Source organism: Scleropages formosus, chromosome 10 (assembly GCF_900964775.1).
Source record: "Scleropages formosus chromosome 10, fSclFor1.1, whole genome shotgun sequence".
Taxonomy (NCBI): Eukaryota; Metazoa; Chordata; class Actinopteri; order Osteoglossiformes; family Osteoglossidae; genus Scleropages; species Scleropages formosus.
The window spans coordinates 27,824,780-27,846,614 of NC_041815.1; the positions used below are offsets into that span (position 1 = coordinate 27,824,780).

The 21,835-nt window shown below is 47.6% G+C and overlaps 1 protein-coding gene across 1 annotated transcript in view; it reads left to right on the top strand.

Moving 5' to 3' along the window:
* fat3a (FAT atypical cadherin 3a) overlaps positions 1–21,835 on the top strand; it is a 185,159-nt gene that overhangs the window by 63,617 nt on the left and 99,707 nt on the right. The window contains exon 3 of the mRNA XM_029255890.1: positions 20,471–20,788. Within this exon, the coding sequence (XP_029111723.1) occupies positions 20,471–20,788 (318 nt within the window). The remainder of the gene's footprint in view (positions 1–20,470; positions 20,789–21,835) is intronic.

The following is a 21,835-nucleotide window of genomic DNA, read 5'->3' on the forward strand; positions in this document are numbered from 1 at the left end:
TTTATCGGAAACCTTTGTTACGGTGACTTACAACATGACGCTTGGACTCTAAGCTACTTACATTAATGTAGCCGTTTATACAGCAGGGTAACTTTTACTGTCAGTTCAGGATAAGTACCTTCATCAGGAAGAGGGATTTAAACCCAGGTTTTTAGACTGCAAGGTGTGGACTTTAACTAAAACACCACCTGCTGCCATAATCCTCTAATTGTAACTCGGCGTTCTTGATGTGGGAAGGCTCTTAGTGTAGTTAGAAAAAAGACAAACACTGTAAATATGGCATTCTGATGTAAAGTATGTTTCTCTCAGTGTATCTAAGCATAGTAGAAAATTGGGTACAACACAGAGGTCGCAGGGGTCACGGGGTCGAAGGTCACAGTGCAGTAGGTCTATTTCTGCAGCAGGACTCCACTCATAGCTGTGTTTCGGTTCCTCCAGGACCCTGACCTGCCGCCCCGTCTTCGCCAAACAGCCCCCCACCCCTGTAACTGAAAAAAACACAGGGGGCCAGACTGCGCTCATCCTGCCCCCGCAACCGGCACGTCACTCCTTTTAAAGTCAGCCTGTCAGCGGCGAACTGCGACGGGTGTAAATCAGACGAGCCGTTGGTCCAAACCCACGGGTGCCCCACAGAAATATGGTTGCGCTGGAACTGCTGTGATTGTTTACTCAGACGTGGAGTGAGAGGTGGGTACCGGTGCCAGGCAATGTTTTTTCAGTCACCTGCCTCTCTTTTGGAAGGACATGTGCCTCTAACCAGAAGGTTGTAAGTTCATGTCCCACAGGGGTGTTTGTTTTTTTGTACCCCTGAGAAGTCCTTGTCCTGAAACACTGGAAGCCTTTCTGGTTGCTTGATTCAGCATCCCAGTTCTGTATATTCAATCATATACAAGTTTGAGGTTTTTGCTTGAATGGTAGGTGATCAGTATTTTGATGCACTGTTCCACCTACTGGCGCAGCGGGTTGGACCGAGTCCTGCTCTCTGGTGGGTCTGGGGTTCGAGTCCTGCTTGTGTCGCCTTGCGACGGACTGGCGTCCCATCCTGGGTGTGTCCAGTCCAGGGTAAGTACTATGATCATGGATATTACAGAAGAAGCGAGGATTCAAACCTGGGTCCTTCAAGTGCAAGTGAGTGGCTCTAACCACTGCGCCACCCGCTGGTTTTGCAATTTCTGTATTAATCCATGCAACTCTGTCTTACAAACTGTAAGCAGATATCAGTGAATATGCAGGTCTTTATATATTGCATTTTTTCTTAGCTAGTCATAGAATTGACCTTTAATCAGGTTGATTGTCTCTGTTGAAGTGGGGTGGGAGGATTTTTTTGACCGTATAGCTAGTATATTTCCATTTATTCGTTTATCTGATCCTTTTCTCCAAAACAACATATAATGTTAAGCTAATTACCGTGTTTGCACAGCTAAGTAACTTTTACTGTAACAATGCAAGGTACTTAATGCTGTAGTAAAATTACCCAGCTGTATAAATGGGTCGATAATTGTTGGTAGCTTAACACTGTAAGTCGCTTTGGAGAAGTGGCAGCTAAGTGAATACATGTATAGTGCCTTTTTCAAAGTATTTCATAATATTTTTTCATATTTCAATGCGATCTTTATCTGTGACTTAGCTCATGATGGGACAAAGCCTTTGGAGCCTCACTCCTTAAATAGAATAACAAGCTAAAGATTTCTTGAGGAAACAAACTGGCACATGTAATTCATTCTCCTGATGTCAGATGCTTTTTGTAATTCAAATAAAAATGAGGAGCGCGGAGACCTCGCTTCTGTTACTTTCTGATCCTAATTAAATTAACCATTTCATGGCCGGGGGCTCGGAGCGACGAGGTGTGGCCTTTCGAAAGGCCTAAATTAATTAAAGGGACACGGTCCAGTACTCCAGTCCTGCATTCTTCTGTCATATTTTCTTCCTGGGCTGTAAATTAACCTCTTTGAGCTGTGGAAATGACTACAGGATTTTAAGCATAAATTTGCAGCCGGGGGAGGGGGAGAGTCGATTCAGACCCGTTCGGCTTGCACTCAGATGAAAAGGGAAAAATTGAGAGCTTAAACTCATCGCTTTGGAAGTCTGTCTGGCAGATACTCTCACTGGGCAAGCACGACTTTGCGAGGGTGACTCACACGGAGCACGATGGCCAACTTCCCTTCGATATTTATGGCGGTGCCTTTGCCAGCCAGGCCTAATGTAGACTTTAAAAGGGTCGATGTGTAACCGAGGTTGTCTTTGTTTATCGAAGAGGGATCACTGGTTTACTGGCTCGAGCGAGGTTGCCGTTAATGGTTATTAAGCAAAGTTTGCCTTTTCGCTCGAATGTTAACTGCCATAACGAACCAATTTCTTTACATTTTTTCCCTTTATTTTGCGGCCACTGGAGGTGATTACCTCATTGAAGGTGGTTTTGCAAATGAAAGCTGGGGAAAATAAACAAGTCTCATTCGGATATTTTCTCCATTCGTATTGTGGTTTTTTTTCCTTGGCTGCTCCATATTTCCTCGGGCTGTAGGTATGGTGGTAGGTGTGTCAATCGTGGCCCTGATCCACCGGTGGATCAGCCATGTCCTTGACTACTGTCATCCTCAAGATAACATCAGGACTCTGGATGCTGACCCTCTTACTGACTGGGATAAGATAAGACTCCCTCCGCAAGGCCAGTCCACCTGCTCTTACCCATCTTCCATTGAGTGTCGCTCCCCCCCCCCCCCGTTTTCTGTAACTCTTGTGGAGAAGATGAGTCGATTATCTAGTGCTGTCATGTCTTGCACTTGAAAACAAGAGGAGTGAAAACAGTCTGCCGCTGTGATGAAATAACACACACAGGCATGTGTAATTGCTGTCTTTTTCAACTTGGTACCTTGTGTGGGGATCAAGACACCAAGAGTAGGAAGCCTATATGAATGCGGTAACCGTTGCCAATGGACACGGGAGGCGAGAGCAGAGATGTCTTGGAGGGCCGACAAAAGTTGCAGGCCTGCGGAAAGGGGCCGAGCTTTGAGTGTTTGTTGTTAAAACTCTATAATCTGGATGGTGGGCCCAAGAAACGCGTCAACATCAAGCGAAGCTTGTTGGCTGAATGAAATGGGCTCCAGACGCAAACCCGAAAGATTTGGGCTTCAGCAAAAGGAGAATTAAGACCAGGATTACGGGTGAATCGTGACTGGGATCCCGGTCTGCTTACAGTAAAGAAACACGCATGTGTGACACTCCGCGGTAAACCATTCCCTCGATGTTGTTGTCGAGTCCAATTCTGTGGGCAGTGAGTCTGAGTCTGGGTCACGAGTCACTATGGATCATCGCCCAAGTTATTACATTTAAGAAGGATTATAAAAAGTTTCACATTGAAACTTGTCAAATTGTAAAAAAAAAAAAAAAAAAAAACATATAGACAACTTTAATAGAGCATTTTTTCCAGCTGTGTGTAACGTCTCTCTGAGCTGAGCTTCTGATAACTCCTGCTCTTTAAACTGACAGGCTTCAGAAACATTTCACTTTAATGTAGAACGTGGTACCGCAATATTAATGAATCAGTGTAAATTAACTGTATATTTACCCGACACATTTCTCCAAAGCAACTGGGAATTTTTTACCCAGCTGAGCAATTTCACTGGCTCAATCTAGGGTAAGTACCTGGCTCTAGGGTGCTACAGCTGGAGGTGGGATTCAAGCCTGCAACCTTACGGTCCAAAGCTGGTAGCTTTAACCAGTACACTAGCAGCTGCTGCACTAGTTACTCCTAATACAAGTCACCTTTCAGCCTTTCTGTGCAATATGTGCTGCTGAGGTCTTCTCACAGCCTTTTTTTGGTCACCTTGGAGGAGTACATCTAACAAATAAATATTTTATTAAGATCAGCACTCATATGGTTGTTTAAACAGTGCAGTTTTCAATACTGAACTCAGTATCAATCTTTTAAAAAACCTTGCCACTCATTATTTTTTATGTCTGATTCTTCAAAGAAAGAGCAAACCAAGTTGGACCGGAGACTGCGTAACAGACACAAATGCCACAGCACTTCTAGTCCTACACAAATCCTTTTATGCTGTTTTTTTAGTGCCTGGCTATGTGATTTCCGCTCACAAATGAGATCATCTATGCGGTGAGCTGTTTGTTGATAATCCCTCGACTGGAATCGACTGTGTTACCTACTGACTCGGGAGCGTGAGCGTTCACACTCCGTCGGATGGCAGGCCTCCTGCTAACCGCTTAATAGCCACACTTTTCTAACATTTTTAACCCCTTTGTTGCCTGATTTTATTTCTCAACAATTCTCCCTCATTTCTTTGGAAACGAGGAGTGAGCTGCTCTGTGAAGAATCACAGAATGTCCAAGTTTTCCCAACACATGTAGCTAAACACCCCTCCCCATGACATCTCCACGTTAGCTCCACGTTAGCCCAGCGTTAGCATCGTGTTAGCTCTTTGTTAGCCTTATGTTAATCCCATGTTAGCTCCTTGTTAGCCCAGTGTTAACCTTGTGTTTGTCTAGTCCCCCTTTTTAGTGTGGTATTGGACCCGTGTTAGCCTTGTGTCTGCCCCATTTTAATCCCTTGTTAGCGCTGTCTTAGCCCTGCGTTAGCCGCATGTTAGTGCCTTGTTAGAACTGTGTTAGCCCTGTATTTGCCCCGTGTTTGTCCCACGTTACCCCTTGTTAGTGCTGTCCCTCTACTCGCCTCATATTAGCACCTTGTTAGTGCTGTTGTTAGCCCCAGGTTAATCCCATTTTACAGTACAGAAGAAAGCAATGGTAAACTTTTTCTATACCCTTTACAACTGTGAAAACCACCAGAGTGGTTGGCATGAGTCAGCTTTCCCTTGTTAGGCCCGTGTTGCCTTATTGTAAACTCCCTGTTAGCCCTGTGATAGACTTGCTTTCGCCCCTTGCTGGCACCATGTTAGCTCCTTGTCAGCTATATGTTAGCCCATGCTAGGTTCACGTTAGCTGCACTGTGGCCTGGTGTTAGCCCCATGTTAGCCCCGTGTTAGCTCAGTGTTAGCCCAGCGGCACTCCCTTTGTTCCGAATCTGCTTCGTGTCAGCTTTGACAAGACTGTTTCAAGTGGAGACAGTGAGTTTGGGAAGTCTTATATGGGTTTGCTCATAACATTAAGTACGGTGCCGATGATACGCCAGGGCATTCATCAAGTTTGCACAGGCGTATCGTGAACAAAATGTGGCAGTCATAAAACAGGCCTGAGTGTTGCTGCATTGCTCCCAGAACTTTACGGAAGACTTAAGTGCATCGTGATTTTCTGTCAAAATACAGACATTCGCAGTGATCCATTATTCATCACAGACACAAAGCATGAAAAAGCAGACGTCTTGCAGTTCCTGTACAGCGGGAAATCATCTCATTAACTCGTTTCCAGTTCATATAGATGGTCCTGGTCCTGTTCTTTCAAAACAGGTGTCTAGAAACATCTGGAATAATGCATCAGCAGCATTGGTCTTCACTGAATTTCATTACGCTTTCATGTGTTGACCTGCACTTGTTTGAATAAATAACGAATAATTAGCTAAAGCAACAGGAGCAACAGTTTTGTGGGACCGTGGTTAGGCAAACAGACCCTGTGACCCGGAGCTTGTTTATTCAGACCCACAGAGGGTTTATCCTTGGGGAAGGCCCTGAAACAACGTGTATACAGGCCCAAGGATCCTGCCGTCCATATGGGCAACTCGTAGGTAATTAAATAATATCAGGCCTTGCAATACTTAGTTTAGCAGTCACGTATGATGACTTTACAAGCATATGGATACAGGAATGGCAAACAGAGCTGGTATGTTATGAATGGGTAATAACCCTGAATTAAGAATAGGGAAAGAAAAGTGGGTGGCATGGAGACACAGCGAGTAGCGCTGCTGTCTCACAGCACCTGGGTGGAACGAGAGGGGTTCAGGCCCCACTCAGTCTGCGTAGAGTCTGCATGTTTGCCGTGTCCATGTGGGTTTCCTCCCACAGTCCAAAGACATGCTGTTCAGGTTCCCCCATAGTGTGTGAGTGACAGAGAGAGTGTGTGTGTTCCACTGATGTATGGATGAGTGACCCAGTGTAAGTAGTGTACCTAGCAGTGTAAGTCACCATGGTGAATAAGGTGTGTGGGCTGATAACACTACATAGAGTTCATTTGAAGTTGCTTTGGAGAAAAGCGTCTGCTAAATACAGGTGGTCCCCAATTTACGATGGTTCAACTTGTGTTTTTTTCGACTTTATGATGGTGAGCTGGCAATAGACATTCAGTAGAAACCATACTTCGAATTTTGAATTTTGATTTTTTTCCCAGGCAAGCGATATGTGGACCAATACTATCTCGTGATTCTGGGCAGCGGCAGTGAGCCGCATCACCCATTCTGTCACGCAGAGGTGTGTATTAGGTATACTTAATGCATTTTTGACTTATGATGGGTTTCGGAAAATGTAACCCCATCGTAAATCGGGGCCCGCCTCTAAATAAATGTAAATGTAGAACAGAATAAAACCTGACATTATCCGAGCATCTGTACCATACTTTGATGCTCATCTAGAGCTCATCAGTGCGGTGTAAGCACCTGTTTCTTGTTAGCGCTGCTCGCAACTCAGCACTCTGTCTAATTTCATTAATAAATATATACGCATTTTACCATCTCCCAGTATTTTTGGCCCTGCACTGTAATAAGTGTCTCCATTCCTGAGAGCCGGTAAGAAAAAAAGGAAATAGAGGCGGCAAAAAAAGTGAACGCACGCAAACTGTTCCCTGGTCTTGAATGACAAATTAGACGCTGGGGATAAACAGCTGACTGTGGCATAAGAAGTGGTTTTAATCTGTCATTCACCCGCTGACAATGAGGACAAATAGGTGCATCTCCTGCGAAGCTGGAAGGAAAAAAAAAAAGCCTTTTTGTGCTCTTATCACTTGGACAGACACCAGTGCCTCTATAACGGTGGTGTCGTTTTACTTAGCCTCGCTGATATTTATGGCTCAAGGTGGTGGTCCCTGTAACTGCACCAAAATGTTCAAAATGTTTGCGTTTGGAGATGAATTATTGCTTAGAACAAGGCTGGGCTGCCCTTCAGGTGTCCTTTTTTTTGTTTGTAGCCGAGTCGCAGTGCTGCTAAAGGTCAGCGGTGTAGGCACTTAATAGGACTATGCCTTCATCCACTGCCAGGTGCTGGACTCGGTTTTACGGTTGAAGCGTCGCGCGAGGTTTGCCAAAAACAGTGGCGACATGATTATAAATATTTGCAGTTAATTTCCTCATCTTCATATCGATCTCCCGCTCCGTTCCAGTTTGCTGTGTAAGGCAGTGTGTTGCAATGCGGGTTGCGATCGTTAGAGGAAGCACTCTTGAAGTTAATTGATCGCGGTGAGTCAATAGGCTTTTCGGAGCAAGAATGGCACACGTTACACTGAGCTGCCGGTCCTGAGATACTCGGCTTTCTTCACGAACAGGAAATAGAGGATCACGTGCAACAGAAGGATCATTAGGAAGAAATCTCCCCGCAGCCCCTCTCCTGCTTTCCGAAAAAAAGACCTTGTTCGGTTCGAAAATCAAGGCATGAGATTCGTCAGCAAACCTTAATTGGACTTAATAGATTTCCTTGTTCCGGCACAGAATTGGATTGAGGAGGCAATCGGAGACTTTACGGCAACCGTGGGGGTTCTTCGAAATGGATGCTGATTGCCTGATGATTAGGGGAAAAAACGGCAAAACGAATACCTGGTTTTGAAGCCATGAACTAATCAGGTCTCACTGGCCAGTACTGGTGTTTGTGGTCTTTGGGCTTGATTTCAGGCCTTTTAGCGAGGGCCTGGGGTACAAGGCGCTCCATAGAGGAATGATGGGCTGTGCTGATTAGTTTACCTTACAGTCTTCCCCTAGCCCCAGCACTACCGACTTCACCTCGCTGTTATGAGCATCTGATACGGTCCGAATGTTGCCCAGTCAGCTCCGCGCCTATGTTCTGGGCACCAGGGATGCTTTAACCGTTAAACATGGTGTGGAACTGACATGGGCACTTGGCTGATCTCCAGCCGAAACGAGAGTTTGAAGAGGTGTTTTTATGTTCTGGTGTTGGTGCGATTTGGCTCCGCTCTTCGTCTCAAAGCCGGAACGCACTGGCGCAGCCTCTGTAACTTGTTTTACCCTACTGAATGCTTCCCTCATAACTTCAACCCAGTGACAACAGACAAGGTACACCCTTTCTTCATATAATGGGGTCCTGTACACTGAAAAGCAGCTTGTGAAATATGTATAATTTTTCATTGAATGGTTTATCGTTCAGTACAAGGACATTCTGTGATCCTGGTAGTGTGGTAATTTTACATCCACATGTATTTTTCTCACTCCCTACAATGTGTTTGACTCTCTAAACCACACGGGTGCTATGCCTTGTCCATAACAAAATGAATTACAGTATATACTTACTGCATCCAGTCACATGACATTCTCAACTAATCACAGAATAGATTACGGTAAACCTAAGTCACATTTAAATAGATTCAATACAATTTTTTACAAATACACTGTATAATCCTATAACTATTAATTCTGCCATTTAAATGATGTAAACAGCTTTTGCAATAATGTTACACTGCCGTAAATCAACTTTTTACTCTTCATTAAATAAATTACTTTATGATTCAGAGTCTGAAGGTGACGCTGACAGTCCAAAAATTTTTCACTCCCCTGCAAAATTCATGTTATCAGTTTTAATAATTTGGATAATAAGTGATTTTTCAAAAATATTGTCACAAATATTTAATAGAATTTAATAATTCTATAAAATATGTTGATGTTATCATTGTCACGCATAAAAATACCTTTTATTTTGGTTCATTTTTCATTTTAAGTGACATAATGATATTTTAACCAAGTAGTCACGGGAAATTGTCAAGTGGGGTGATTTCATGCAATGGAATAACACCATTGGCTGAGGGCTGGGTGTACTAATAAAATCGTAAAGTAAAAATTAGATGTACACTACAATCTATTAGGCCTACTGCAGCAGTGCAGCTCAGTTTAATTATTATTACTGCAGTATGACAGGTGTTCATACTCATACATTCTGGTATTTTATGCTAATATATTTAAACTGCTGCTCATCTAGCAGACAGACAGTGATGAACTCTTCAGATAATTTTTATCTTGGTGACAGGTCTTCATGTACTGCACGCTGGCACTTCCTTATCAGCTCGGCACTCCCACACGCCCACCCGCAAAAACACTACCTGGAAAACTAGCATGATATTAATTTGGAGCTGATGTGACGTGAGATTAATGTCGGCTTGCGGACCCTTTTATGAGGGAGCCGGATGCCTCGGCTCGGTGGGTCTTCCGCCTTCCCGAAGTCAGTAGGTGTGACCTTTGTGCAAATGGCACCCCAGGAATGGGCTGCTTTGGGGGGCCGCGTTGCACGACCCCCCCACCTTTCCCACCGTGTCTGAAATTAATTGTGGCTTTTAAAATGTATTTTTAATGAATACTTTGTGCTTCTGTATGTACATTGGGGGTGGGCTTGTGAAGACACCCTCCCTGTTACCCCCTGGCTCAGTCCTTCTTCTTAAACCTCCCACGGACACCCAGTGGTCTCCATCCCGTCTCCATCTGCGCTTCCCCTCTCTCCTGGAGCCCCGATTAGCTGGGAGGACAGCAGAGGTGTGAGCAGGTGTGTGCAGGGCAGGGGTGGTGGACGGCTTCCCAGAGTTCCTTGGTCTGTTCTGTCGCTGGTCCAAGGGGCGCCGCTGCAAATATGCAGAAGTCCTGCTGGATGCAAGTAACTCCCTGACTGCCGTTTTCAAAGCGATAATCAACCATCGCAGCGTTACCGTATCCAGGTGTTTAGATAATAATGTCGAGGAAAAGGGATTGTGTCTCCACTTTTAATTTGTTTTGAAAAAATGTAGGCTTTGCTTTAAAAAAAAGGGAAGGGAAAGGAAAGCTCATATCAAGAGAAGAACAGTATACATGTGATGCACCGCATTTGGCTCGAGCCGCCGATGCGTAGAACTGTGGTTCCGGTTTTCGGAGGGCGTTTCCTTGGCTTTTCGTGGGTCTGACAGGCACCGAGAAGGGCTGTCTACACCGCATACAGTTTTATTTCCCAGGAGACTGTCAAAGTTTGAAAAAAGGAAAGAGAAGCATTTGGTTGTTACAGTGAGCGGCAGGTGAAAAGCAGAGCGGCCTGCAGAGCTTGGAGGCCGGTTTCCTGAACACTTACGGCTGCTTTTGTTCTTTATGAACTCGAAAGGGGGGTAATTGAGTGTGAGAGCTTTACGAGGCCGGTCCCTGCACATGCCCCTGCTTCCGTCTTAAATTTCCTTCAGGTGCGGAGACGCCGTCCGATCCGGCGCGCAGATTTCCGCAACAATCGCTCGCGACTCAGATGTCATTCCCATCCGTGGCTCCGGAGGGGGCGGTGTTTTGCCCGCCGGGTTTTCCCTGCAGAGTTTCACCCCGTGACATCATGCAGAAATGCAAACTGGGATTTCACTCTCTGGCCTGCATCGGTAGGCAAATAGAAGGTCAAGTTGTTTTGGCGCTGTCACAAACCAAAGGGTATAGTTGGTCTCCGTTGAGAAGCATCTGTCCTGAGTCTTATAAATAACCCAGAGCTGGAATCACTAATAAGCAGCCGGCATGAGCGCCGCGGTGTCTGCTGAGCTTCTTCGCAGGTCACCCAGCTGCTTGCCGGATGACAAAAGACCTGTTTGTGGATGTGTGTGGGGAAAATGCCTGGTGCCGAGCTGGGATTGTGCAGAGATAGTGGAGAGGCATGCCTGTGATGTTTACTTTGTGTTCCCCTACAGGGTCTCGTAGGAGCCGTCAGTTATCTCAGCTGGCGTGGCGGTAATAAATGCCGCAAAGGTGCGGCGGCATCGGCCACATGGGTCGTGGAGAATGTCGAAGTTACCGTTTTGAAGGGGAGCTCACGAATTCAAACAGCGGTCTTTCACACGTCTGCACCGCAAGCCACGTGCAGCAGACCTTGGAGCGTGCTCACGTGACCGTGTGAAGTCTAGCCGTGAAGTGGCTGCCCGGCCGAGGAGATAAGAATCCTTGGCCCGGAACCAGAAACTCTACCGCAAACTCCTGCCAGCGTGGCAGGTGATTAAGGAGCTGGGCATGTCCATTCTCATTAGTCCAAGGCTTGGCCGTTGTCCTCTAACACCTTCGCTCCTTGACACACATCTCCATCCCCCTCCAGATGTTGTTCTGCCTTAATTTGGACCTCATCTCACCCGTTCGCTGCAAATAGATCAGTCAACTTGCTGCCCTCGCCCTGTATTTTGCAGGCTTTGTGTAAAAACACGAGTAGACGCGACTTTGCTCGACCTTCTGTGAGCGAGGTGGTGCGGCACCCACAGAACTTGCATGGGTGGTCACCAGATTTGGGAAATCTGGCAAATTCCACTGAGGAAAAGCCCCTCGGATCGGCAGCGCGTTCTGGCAGCCCTGCTGAACTGGCTGTTTTTCTGAGGCTCCCTGAGTGGTCAGATAAACTTCGCAAGGCTTCCAACGCTTGGTGTGCTGCACTCTTCATTAATACCTCCTGAAGGTGCCAGGCCTTCCCAAGGGAATAAATTAAGGTGAACGATACAAATGTTACAGGATCTGGTAACAGATTGTAGCTTACAGGCTTTGAAAGGGGTTTTGTTACAGTTTTTATCTGGGTTTTATTTATTGTGTGTTGAAATGACCCGTAATTGCTCGACGCGGTCAGTTTAAGGGGCATCCCGATTGTGCGTGTGTCAAACGGGCGCACTGATCCGATTGACGGTGCCGTTTGACACACAGCTACGGTTTATTTGCGATCATCCAAATGGTCAGAACTTATTTTTCAGTAGCAAACGGACAGAGGACCTCCGCGGCAGGGGCGGGAGGGACGGGTTATTTAAGGCACACGATGACCAAGCGACTGCCCTGAAAGCGGGTGGACCTTTGGGGGGTGACAGAGTCGGGGCCCCAGGTCAGCAAGTGGCTGCACGCATCACGCCATCATCCTTCTTGCTTTGCCCATCGCCAGCAACGTACCCTTATGGTTAACGATAATTACACCCTTCTCAGAGCACGCTTAGTGTGTGAGTGTGTGAGCTGAGCTGGGGAGGTAAACTCAACACCCTCGAGCTCAGGCTGCCCCCCGGAACAGGGCTACGAGGAGTAGGACAGAAGCCGGGACTGCGGTCATTAGACCCGATTCTTGTCATTGCCGCCTGGCATTGTCCACACAACAGAGAGGATTATTATGGGTTTTTCCCCTTAAATCTTCTTAGCAGATTGTCCTTTGCTCCATAATGCCATGAGTTCATTTCCAACAAAGGCACATGGAGGAACGACAGCGCTCGCTATCGGCGTTCACTCGGATTGAATTTGACTCGTTGTTTCTCCTCCGCGGTGCAGTTCGGTGACGTGCGCGAGACCGCCTCAACTCCACCAGGTGTGAGTACCGTGCCGTGTGCAGGCCTAATGGGAACCGAGGGCCGTTTGGCCCGATGCGTATCCGCGCTGTCTGTGTTAGCACCATAACCCCCGCATTCTGATTTGCATGTGTAGTAGTTTCTCTAACATTCCCCCCGGAGCAATGTGCCCCTTCATTATCCCGCATGACATGACATCGTTTTGGGTCTGTGGTGATAATGAGTGGCCCAGCTAACCTGCACTTTCCTGTCTACCACAGTCGGGTGACATTCAAAGACCCTTCAGTCCCCTGATGCCGCCGTTATATCTGAAATCATAATCCAACCCTGAATATTGACTACATGTTTATACACCCTTCGCTAAAAGCTTAACTGTGGGCTGCATGTTGTAGCCTTCCAACCTGAAGCTCCTTGGTTCAAATCCCATTCCTGCTGTACCATTGATCAAGGTACTCACCCTAAATTGATTCGGTAGGAATAAATTGCTGTATGAAGTGGTAAATCGGTGTATGTCTGCTAATCCAACGTTTGAAGACATCTTTGTCAGGGGTCTCAACTAAATTAAGTTTAACATTAATTAAGGAATAAGGCATGGAGCACCAGTGGTGCTGACTGAAGTCACAGGCTGAAACATGTTGTAAAAGCGCTTATAATAGTAAATATCCAGCTGTGCTTGTGGATTAAGTAAGAACTACGATATGTCCACTGGTTTGGATAGAAGGGCAGTAGGGTGTGCAGTTGTTAGGGTATCTAGAACTCACACACATACACTGCCTGAACCGCTTGTCCCATACGGGGTTGCAGGGAGCCGGAGCCTAACCGGCAACACAGGGCAAAAGGCCGGAGGGGACACATCCAGGCAGTTGCAAAGCACCCCAAGCAGGACTTGAACCCCAAACCTACTGGAGAGCAGGACCCAGCCTAACCCTCTGCACCACTGCACTCCCCTAGAACTGATACCGTTAAAAAAAAAATTACCCAGCGTTATAAATGGGTAAATCAGTGTAAGGGTTATTATCTAATATTGTGAGACATTTTAGACATAAGAGTCAGATAAATAAGGTATAATAATAACATCTGAGAATCCTGACTCAGATGTTCATGCGTCCCAACATCAGGAGTTGGCCTGTGCTATAAAACGCTGCCAGTTCGAATCCGTCTGCGCCGCCGTAACACGGGAAGCTGGACCGAGCGAGCCAGAACTCAGCACTTTTTGGGGTTGAATCAGCGCCTGCAGATGAACGTAAGGAGATGGCGTAGATTGGAGAGCTCACCCAGCGGTAAATCACATAAATGAAACATCTGATGAAGTCGCGAGGCGATAAAGTCAGCTGTTTTTACACTGTTTCAAACTCAGTGAGCGTGAACCCGATATCCGCTTGTCGAGCAGCATTGCACCGGCACAGGATATTGAGACAATATTTATTTTTAATTCTACACACTCCATCTCTCTGTATCACAGCAGGCAGATAATTTGGAGGCTTTACAATAAACGGTGTAGCCACAAAAATCTGCATGTGTTCTGGCAGGAGAAGGTGTTCACACCAGTAAAGCCCAGGCCTTTCATTTCACCCTGTTTCACATTTGATTCTGCAAATTTAGATTGGTTACTGAAAAGGGGCCTGAAACCAATTCAGTGCACTCAGGAAGATTAATCCTATTAGTTGCTGAGAAATACGTTTCCTGCACTCCTGATTTTTAAACCTGTGTTTGATTTTGCGTGATGTTACTGGGAGCTCTGGGGTTTTGCTGTGAGTGCTGCGATATCGGATCCCGCAGTTGAACCATTTATTGGCATTGGACTTGTGACAGCAGAGGATTGAGAGGGTTTGTTCTGAACCACTCTTTAGTCCATTGCCTGACATGTACATTTATTTACTTAGCAGACACTTTTCTCCAAAGCAACTTCCAGTGAACTCTATGTAGTATCAGCCCACACACCTTATCCACTGCGGTGACTTACACTGCTAGATACACTACTTTCACTCATCCATACATCAGTGGAACACACACACTCTCTCGGTCACTCACACGCTATGGGGGAACCTGAACAGCATGTCTTTGGACTGTGGGAGGAAACCAGAGCACCTGGACAAACCCCCCCCCAGATACAGAAAGAACATAAACTCCACACAGACTGAGTGGGGATCGAACGCATGTCCTCTCGCACCACCCAGATGCTGTGAGACAGCAGCGCTATTCACTGTGCCACTGCTTTACACCAATGTAGTAGTGAAGTATACCGTGGTAATTCAGAGAAAAATCTGACAGCAGTAAAGCTACTAAAACACCAAATACACTGAAAAAAGACAATACATAACCACTTGAGTATATTAGTACACTCATGTTGCCATCAGACCTCCGCTAAAAAAACTTTGCATCAAAATGTATTAAGAGTAGGGGGTTGCGGGGGTGCAGTGGGTTTGGCCAGGTCCCGCTCTCTGGCAGGTCTGGGATTCGAGTCTTGCTTGGGGCGCCTTGCAATGGACTGGCATCCTGTCTTGGTTGCGTACCTTCTCATTCTAGCCTTGCGCCCTGTGTTGCCGGGTTAGGCTCCGGTTTGCCGCGACCCCCCTCAGGATAGGCAGCTTCAAACAGAGTGATTGTGTGTGTGCGCATATTGAGAGTTATTCAATCAGAAAATAAAACACTCAGACTTTACACTCTAAGACTTCTAATAAAAGTAGGAATACCCTATAAACAAAGCAACAGCAAGAGGTGAACATAGAGTGGAACAGCAGACCCCTTCATGGTGAGTAACACAATATTGCAGTGGAATACTGCAGACAGATATTCAAAATAACCCAGCTCTGTAACAGAAAACATTATTTGCACAGCAACAATTAACACAGCGCATAAAAAATGTTTGTTAAATTTCACAAAAACCACAATGCCATGCAGCAAGGGATGATGGGAACACTCCACCCACACTGCTGCTTCATTATTAGGGCATTCTACCAATGCACGACAACAAGAAGGACATTACACACACACACACACACACTTTCAGAACTGCTTGTCCCATACGGGGTCACAGGGAACCGGAGCCTAACCCGGTAACACAGGGCGTAAGGCTGGAGGGGGAGGGGACACACCCAGGACGGGACACCAGTCCGTCGCAAGGCACCCCAAGCAGGACTTGAACCCCAGACCCACCGGAGAGCAGGATTGCAGTCCAACCCACTGCGCCACCGCACCCCCCAAGAAGGACATTATTTACCTTAAAATGATCTCTTTCTTCTGTTTTTCCATCTTGTGGTCAGTTGTTGCCTTTGGACATACGGCCATTTACCGCCGTTATCGGAAGAGCCGTTTTCTCTCCTTCCGGCACTAATTACAAGTGCTGGAATCCTTCACGGGACACTAATTAGCGTAAACCTTGAGAATTCAGTGGTCTTTCAGGGCCGGCTGAACCTTTCTAAATAAATCCATACCATGTGTCTGGACAGGGGTGGGAAAAGGACAGCAAGGCGCTTTTAATGATATAAACATGGTTTCTCTTCAGTTTCGTCTCCGTTTATATCTCCCAGCGGATAACGAGGGTATAAAGGGCAAAGCGGCCGTAAACCAGGAAGCCTAATGGTTACGGTGACGGCCACAGTCGGCATGGGAGCCCCTAAATTTTGCTCTGTTTTGGATGTTTTTAGTCTGTTACAAGCTCATTTTAAATGCAGCACTACATCGCCCACTGATGACTGTCAAAGGTCATCAGTTGTGCAGCGCAGGGGTCTTTACAAACCAGAGGAGCACTGTGCTCCTCCACCTCTGCCTGGTGGTTCTACCTGCGACGGGTCCAAAAACGAACATGCAGTTTTTACTCGGTTTTGGCACCCACTGTGGTGGAATGAACTCCCTCTGCCCCTCAGAGCTGCTGAATCCCCTTCAACATTCAAAAACGTATCAAACGCATCTCTTTGAGAGCCACTTCTCTCCTGATCTCCTGACATCTCCAAGAACAAGTTCAACACCATCTGCTTTGATTACCTATGTATTTGCTGTTTTAACGTTCCTTGTATAGGAGCTGCTGGAGAGACGGGAAGCAGCAACATGGTGGTGCCAGACAAATAGTTATGTGTCTGTGTCTAAAGCTCTATGCTGGTTGTTGATACACTTTTGCTGGCATGGTGAGAGCATCAGGTGAGCTTCACCAAACAGAGTCATCTCCTGAAACATCTGATAAAGGTTCCGTCCGCCTTCCTCTGATTCAGTTTGTGTGTTCGCATCTCCGAGAATCACCTGTGCTTTGATCGGCCTTGTTTGCGGCAAAGATCCTTGCCTTCCGGAAGATTCCTGGCGTGGTCGGGCCAGCCATAGACGCGGAAGGGACACGGACGCCACGTTCCGAGGTCCTGCGATGGCGAGGCAGGCCTCGCTCCACGGTTCCTTCTCTGCACCGCGGTAGAGAGGCTCTGGGAGGGAGACGCTGCGGCAGGGCGCTGTGCGTCTCCGTATCTAGGTCATCCGCATGCTGAGGCTTCGCGGTTAAAAAAAGAAAAAAATAAATAACTAAATAAAATTCTCTATCTTTTTTCCTTCAGGTTTCCTGACTTTTGACATGACTGCATAGAACGGAAGCGCTGGTTATTTCCCTCCGAAATCCTGGCTTTATAGCGCATTTCGGGAGCAGAAATGTAATTTCATACACAGACGTGCTTCATGTTTACTTTTCCCTCGCTGAAATGGTCCTAAAGGAACATGTGCCGCGGAATAATAATTAGTATTTAACATGGAGCCACAAAAGGCGCATTCCTCAGGAATAACGGTCGCGCCATGAAACACCCCCGACACGGTGTCCTCTCTCGGTATGATGTTCCGTGGCTTCGCACCTCCGTACACACGAGCGTTATTAATAATTCATGGTGCGAGGAGCTGCGTGTCGGCGCCCCACGCCACTCCGCGCTTCTCCGGCACAGCCCAGGGGTCCGTGTCGGGTCCCGTCCGGATGCGCCTCTTCATTCAAACCGCAGGCAGTCCGGCGAGCGTAAGCATGGTAAAACAGGGTTTTTTTCAGGTGGAAGCGGTGTCGGGCACAAGCGCAGTCGTAGGTATAAAAGGTGTATCGTCTCGGAGCGAGCGTCGACTGGGATTCAACGGCAAGGCAGTGGGTTCATCTGTTTGCAGAAGGCCTGCACCCCCCCCCACACACACACACACACACACACTCACACTCGCGGCACTACCCTGGAGCTCTGTTGCTCAGCGGCTTTCGCATTGCGACTGGGGGGAACCTAAGAAAACTGCTGAGATGCGGAGAGAGTCGACTCATCTCTGCTAGCGCCCCCCAGGGGATCGCGAAGGGGATGCGACGCTGCACCTGCTGTCCGTGTTCGTTTCGAGAGCCCTCCGCTAGGAGAGTTTCCTCCTCCTTTTATTTGGGGTAGGGGTAAGGGGTGGGGCCCGGAGGGGGCTCATTCTCCCCCGTTCCCTCTAGGGGGCGCTCTGGTTGCCGCATGAGCGGGGGTGCATCAGCGACATGGCGACCCTCACCGCGTTGTAAATGGGTCACCCAGCGAGCGGCACGCGCCCCGGACTTCCTACGGGTCGCCTCGGGGCGACATCCGCCCTAATGAGGCTGGAGTGGAGGCCAGCAGGGCGGCGAACTAGTGCTCAACGGGGCCGGTGGGGCTGCTGCTCGGGAACCCACAATGCACCGCTACGCGCAACAGGCCCGCAGTGCTCCACTGTACGTCGCAGGTCTGTAATGCCCCGGTCTACACCGCCGACCCACGGTACACCACTGCGCAGGACAGGCTCCCGGCACACCACTGTTCAGGGCAGGTCCACCACCCACAATGTTTTTTTTTTTTCTTCACTTCAAGTTAAATGCCAGTAAACCATAAATGTTGAATAAAATCTGTTAAAAATGCTTCTCCTGACCCACAATTTTTTCCCCCCAGTTTCCTCTTTATTGGTGTATCATGTTCCCTTTTTTGTCCTTCATTAACTTAGCAATTAAAAATAATAGGTAAAATCAGGGTAAAAGTGCTTTCCTCATATATTTCCAAGATGTAATACCGTCATTATTGCGAAGGACCGTCCCGCACTTGTATCTGAGACCGTTTCGCTTCTATAAACCCAAAAGGACCATTTTGAGTCCACGCTCAGTCCGCCTCAATACATTCATTGAGAAACATTAATACCCACAATAATCCCGGAATAAATCTATAGCCCCAAAAATCTCACATTAGCGCGTAATGCGATCTCACGATTTGCACATTCCCACACGCTCACATTAACTCCTTATTCTTTAAACAGAAGGAGCACGACGCATCTCGCTGCGTGGGTCTGGACCGCAGCGCGCCGCCCTACACGGTTGACCCACAATGCACCGCTCTGCCAGACAGACCCACAATGCATCACCGCATTCTTCAGGCCTGGAAAGCTGCCCTTTGTCTTTTAAATATCTCATAATCTCTGCTGCTCAGTGGCAAACTGCAGTGGAGTGTAGCCTGTGGTGAGCAACGTGCGCGCGCGCACACACACACACACACGCACGCGGGGCGACTCCCACTGGGCCGAACTGCAAACTAGTTTTATAACTTAAGATATTTTTCACTTTCCATAACTTGAGTGCATATTTCAAGCCGAAGGATCTTACGTCTTTTGGAACGGTGAGGAGTGACTGCGATGCTGCAAAGCCCGGCTCAGGCCTCGCGGTACCGTTGGTCACCGTAGCAACCCGTAGCGACACGTCTCAGTTAATACCCCGTTTTTCTCATTCGTTCAGCGCTTTCTGTTTGCCGTTTAATTTTGAACATCTCTCGCACATAAACACCCGAGGCTTTTCCCCCCGTATGAAATCTATATTCATTAGACAAGCCTGAGTTGAGTCTTTCTTGACTAATATCGAACCTTGACGTGACTAATATCGCTCATTATTGCTGCCTCGGTAATTTATGGGCGCCGTTGGCAGCAGCGGCAACGGCAAAGTTAATCTTCCCCCATTGAGCGCGAGGCCTCGAGGGCCGGGCTCCTCTCGCCGCTCCCTCGGACGGCCCCGCGTTAATGGCCGCCCCGACTGGCATCGGCGGCGCCACAATGGGGCCGTTGTTCTCGACGAGCCGGTCGCCTTCTCCTCACCTCCCGGCTTTCCGTTTCTGTCTTTTACAGCAGTGTGGGGGAGCGCTGGCCGAGGCGTGCCAAGCGCGTTTGCCAGTTTGGACTCGTTCGGTCTGGCTCAGGTCCGGGCGGCTCAGCGCGCAGCGCTCCTCGCTGCCCCGGGGGCAACTTGACCTCGACGGGACGTGTTTACTGTGGCAATACCCCACGCGGGGGACCACCGGGCATCACAGACCTCTCCTCTGGTGTTATCAGCAACTTAAAAGCCCCTTTGACATTCACTGGTTTATTTCGTCTTCTGCCGTGTTCTGGCCTTGGAAATCGCACACAGTGCAGCCTGCGATTTTTAGGACCATGAAAGATAGATTTAAAAAAAAAAAATCTCCGGTAACTTTATTAGGGGAAGGATGGCCAGGGTAAACGAGGTACTCGACTCCGAAGTAATCCCTGTTCAGACCCTTCTGATCATGTTGCCAACGAAAGCAGGCGGAATCTAGACAGCGGTGCTGAAATATTGGAGACTTCATTATGATTAATTATTATTTCTTTAATGGGGGGTGCGGTGGCGCAGTGGGTTGGACCACGGTCCTGCTTTCCAGTGGGTCTGGGGTTCGAGTCCCGCTTGGGGTGCCTTGCGGCGGACTGGCGTCCCGTCCTGGGTGTGTCCCTTCCCCCTCCGGCCTTACGCCCTGTGTTACCGGGTAGGCTCCGGTTCCCCGTGACCCTGTATGGGACAAGCGGTTCTGAAAATGTGTGTGTGTGTGTGTGTATTATTTCTTTATTTTTCTCATGGTTTTACTCAGCAACTTACAAGATGAGGTTTGCACACTAAGCCACTTCTTGTGATTGACGCATTTACACGGCAGGGTAATTTTTACTGTATCAGTTTAGGGTGAGTACCTACAGTAGATCAAGGATACTAGAGCAGGAGTGAGGCTTCAAACCCGGGTCCTTTGGTTACAAGGAGATGCTGATTAATAGTGTTTCTGCCCCCTTCCCTGTCCACCAGGTGTCATCTACACAACAGACATCCTTGACCGCGAGACCAAGGACTCTTACTGGCTGACGGTGTACGCCACGGATCATGGCGTGGTGCCTCTCTACACAGCCATCGAGGTCTACATCCAGGTGGAGGACGTGAACGACAACGCACCGCTCACCTCGGAACCCGTCTACCACCCGTCCGTCATGGAGAACTCGCCCAAGGACGTCTCCGTCGTCCAGATCCAGGCCCAAGATCCGGATGCCACAGCGACCGGCGACCGCCTCAGCTACCGCATCTCCAGCGGGAACCCACAGAACTTCTTCGCCATCCACTCCAAGACAGGTGAGGGTACTGGCAGCCTGCCTGCGACAGTCTGCGTGGTTCAAACCGGAGGACCGCTCCTCGCCTTCGTCGATCAGGGTAATGATGTAGAGTGGAAGCCGCCATTCAGAATGATGGATGGCAGCCGTTGCCCCGAGTTCATCTTCACCAAGAGGCCCCCGGGTCCTCATCTGCTTTAGTGGTGGTGCTCGTTGAATTAACAGCTCATCCTTTGACCTTGATGGAGGTTGGAGGAGGAATCGCCCTTGAAACCAATACACTTACCCCCCGTTATCCGGTCCTATTTCGTTCCTAAAAATTATTTTCGTCCTATTCGTTCCAAACCCATCCCAAGTTCACCCCAAAGTCATCCTAAATGACATCATAAGTATAAAGCTGTATTACACATTATAACTGAATAAACAATTAATAACATTGTGTGTATGTATATACTGTATATACAGTATGTATATATATATATATATATATACAAATATGCTTTGCTTAACAACGAGCATATGTTCTAAGAAACATGTCGTTCCGTGATTCTGTCGTTGTGCGAACATCATGGAGTGTACTTATACAAACCTAGATGGTATAGCCTCGATCATAGAGTGTACTTGTACAACAGCTCCATTAGAATCTTATGGGACCACTGTCGTATATGCGGCGGTCAGTTGTTAAGGGAAACATGGATAAGCGCCACATGACTGTATATATATATATATATATATATATATATATATATATATGCATGCATATATGTGTATATATGTTATATACAGACACAGGTGGTCCCCAATTTGCGATGGTTCGACTTGCGATTTTTTCAACTTACAGTGGTCAGCTGGCAATAGACATTCAGTAGTAACCGTACTTAAAATTTTTAATCTCTGTTGTTTCCCGGGCAAGAAATAAGTGGAGCGATACTCTCTCGGGAAGCTGGGCAGCGGCATCGATCCTCATCTCCCGGTCTGTCACACAGAGGTGTGTATTAGGTGTATTAAGTGCAATTTCAACTTACGATATTTTCAGCTTATGATGGGTTTCGGGGAACATAACCCCATC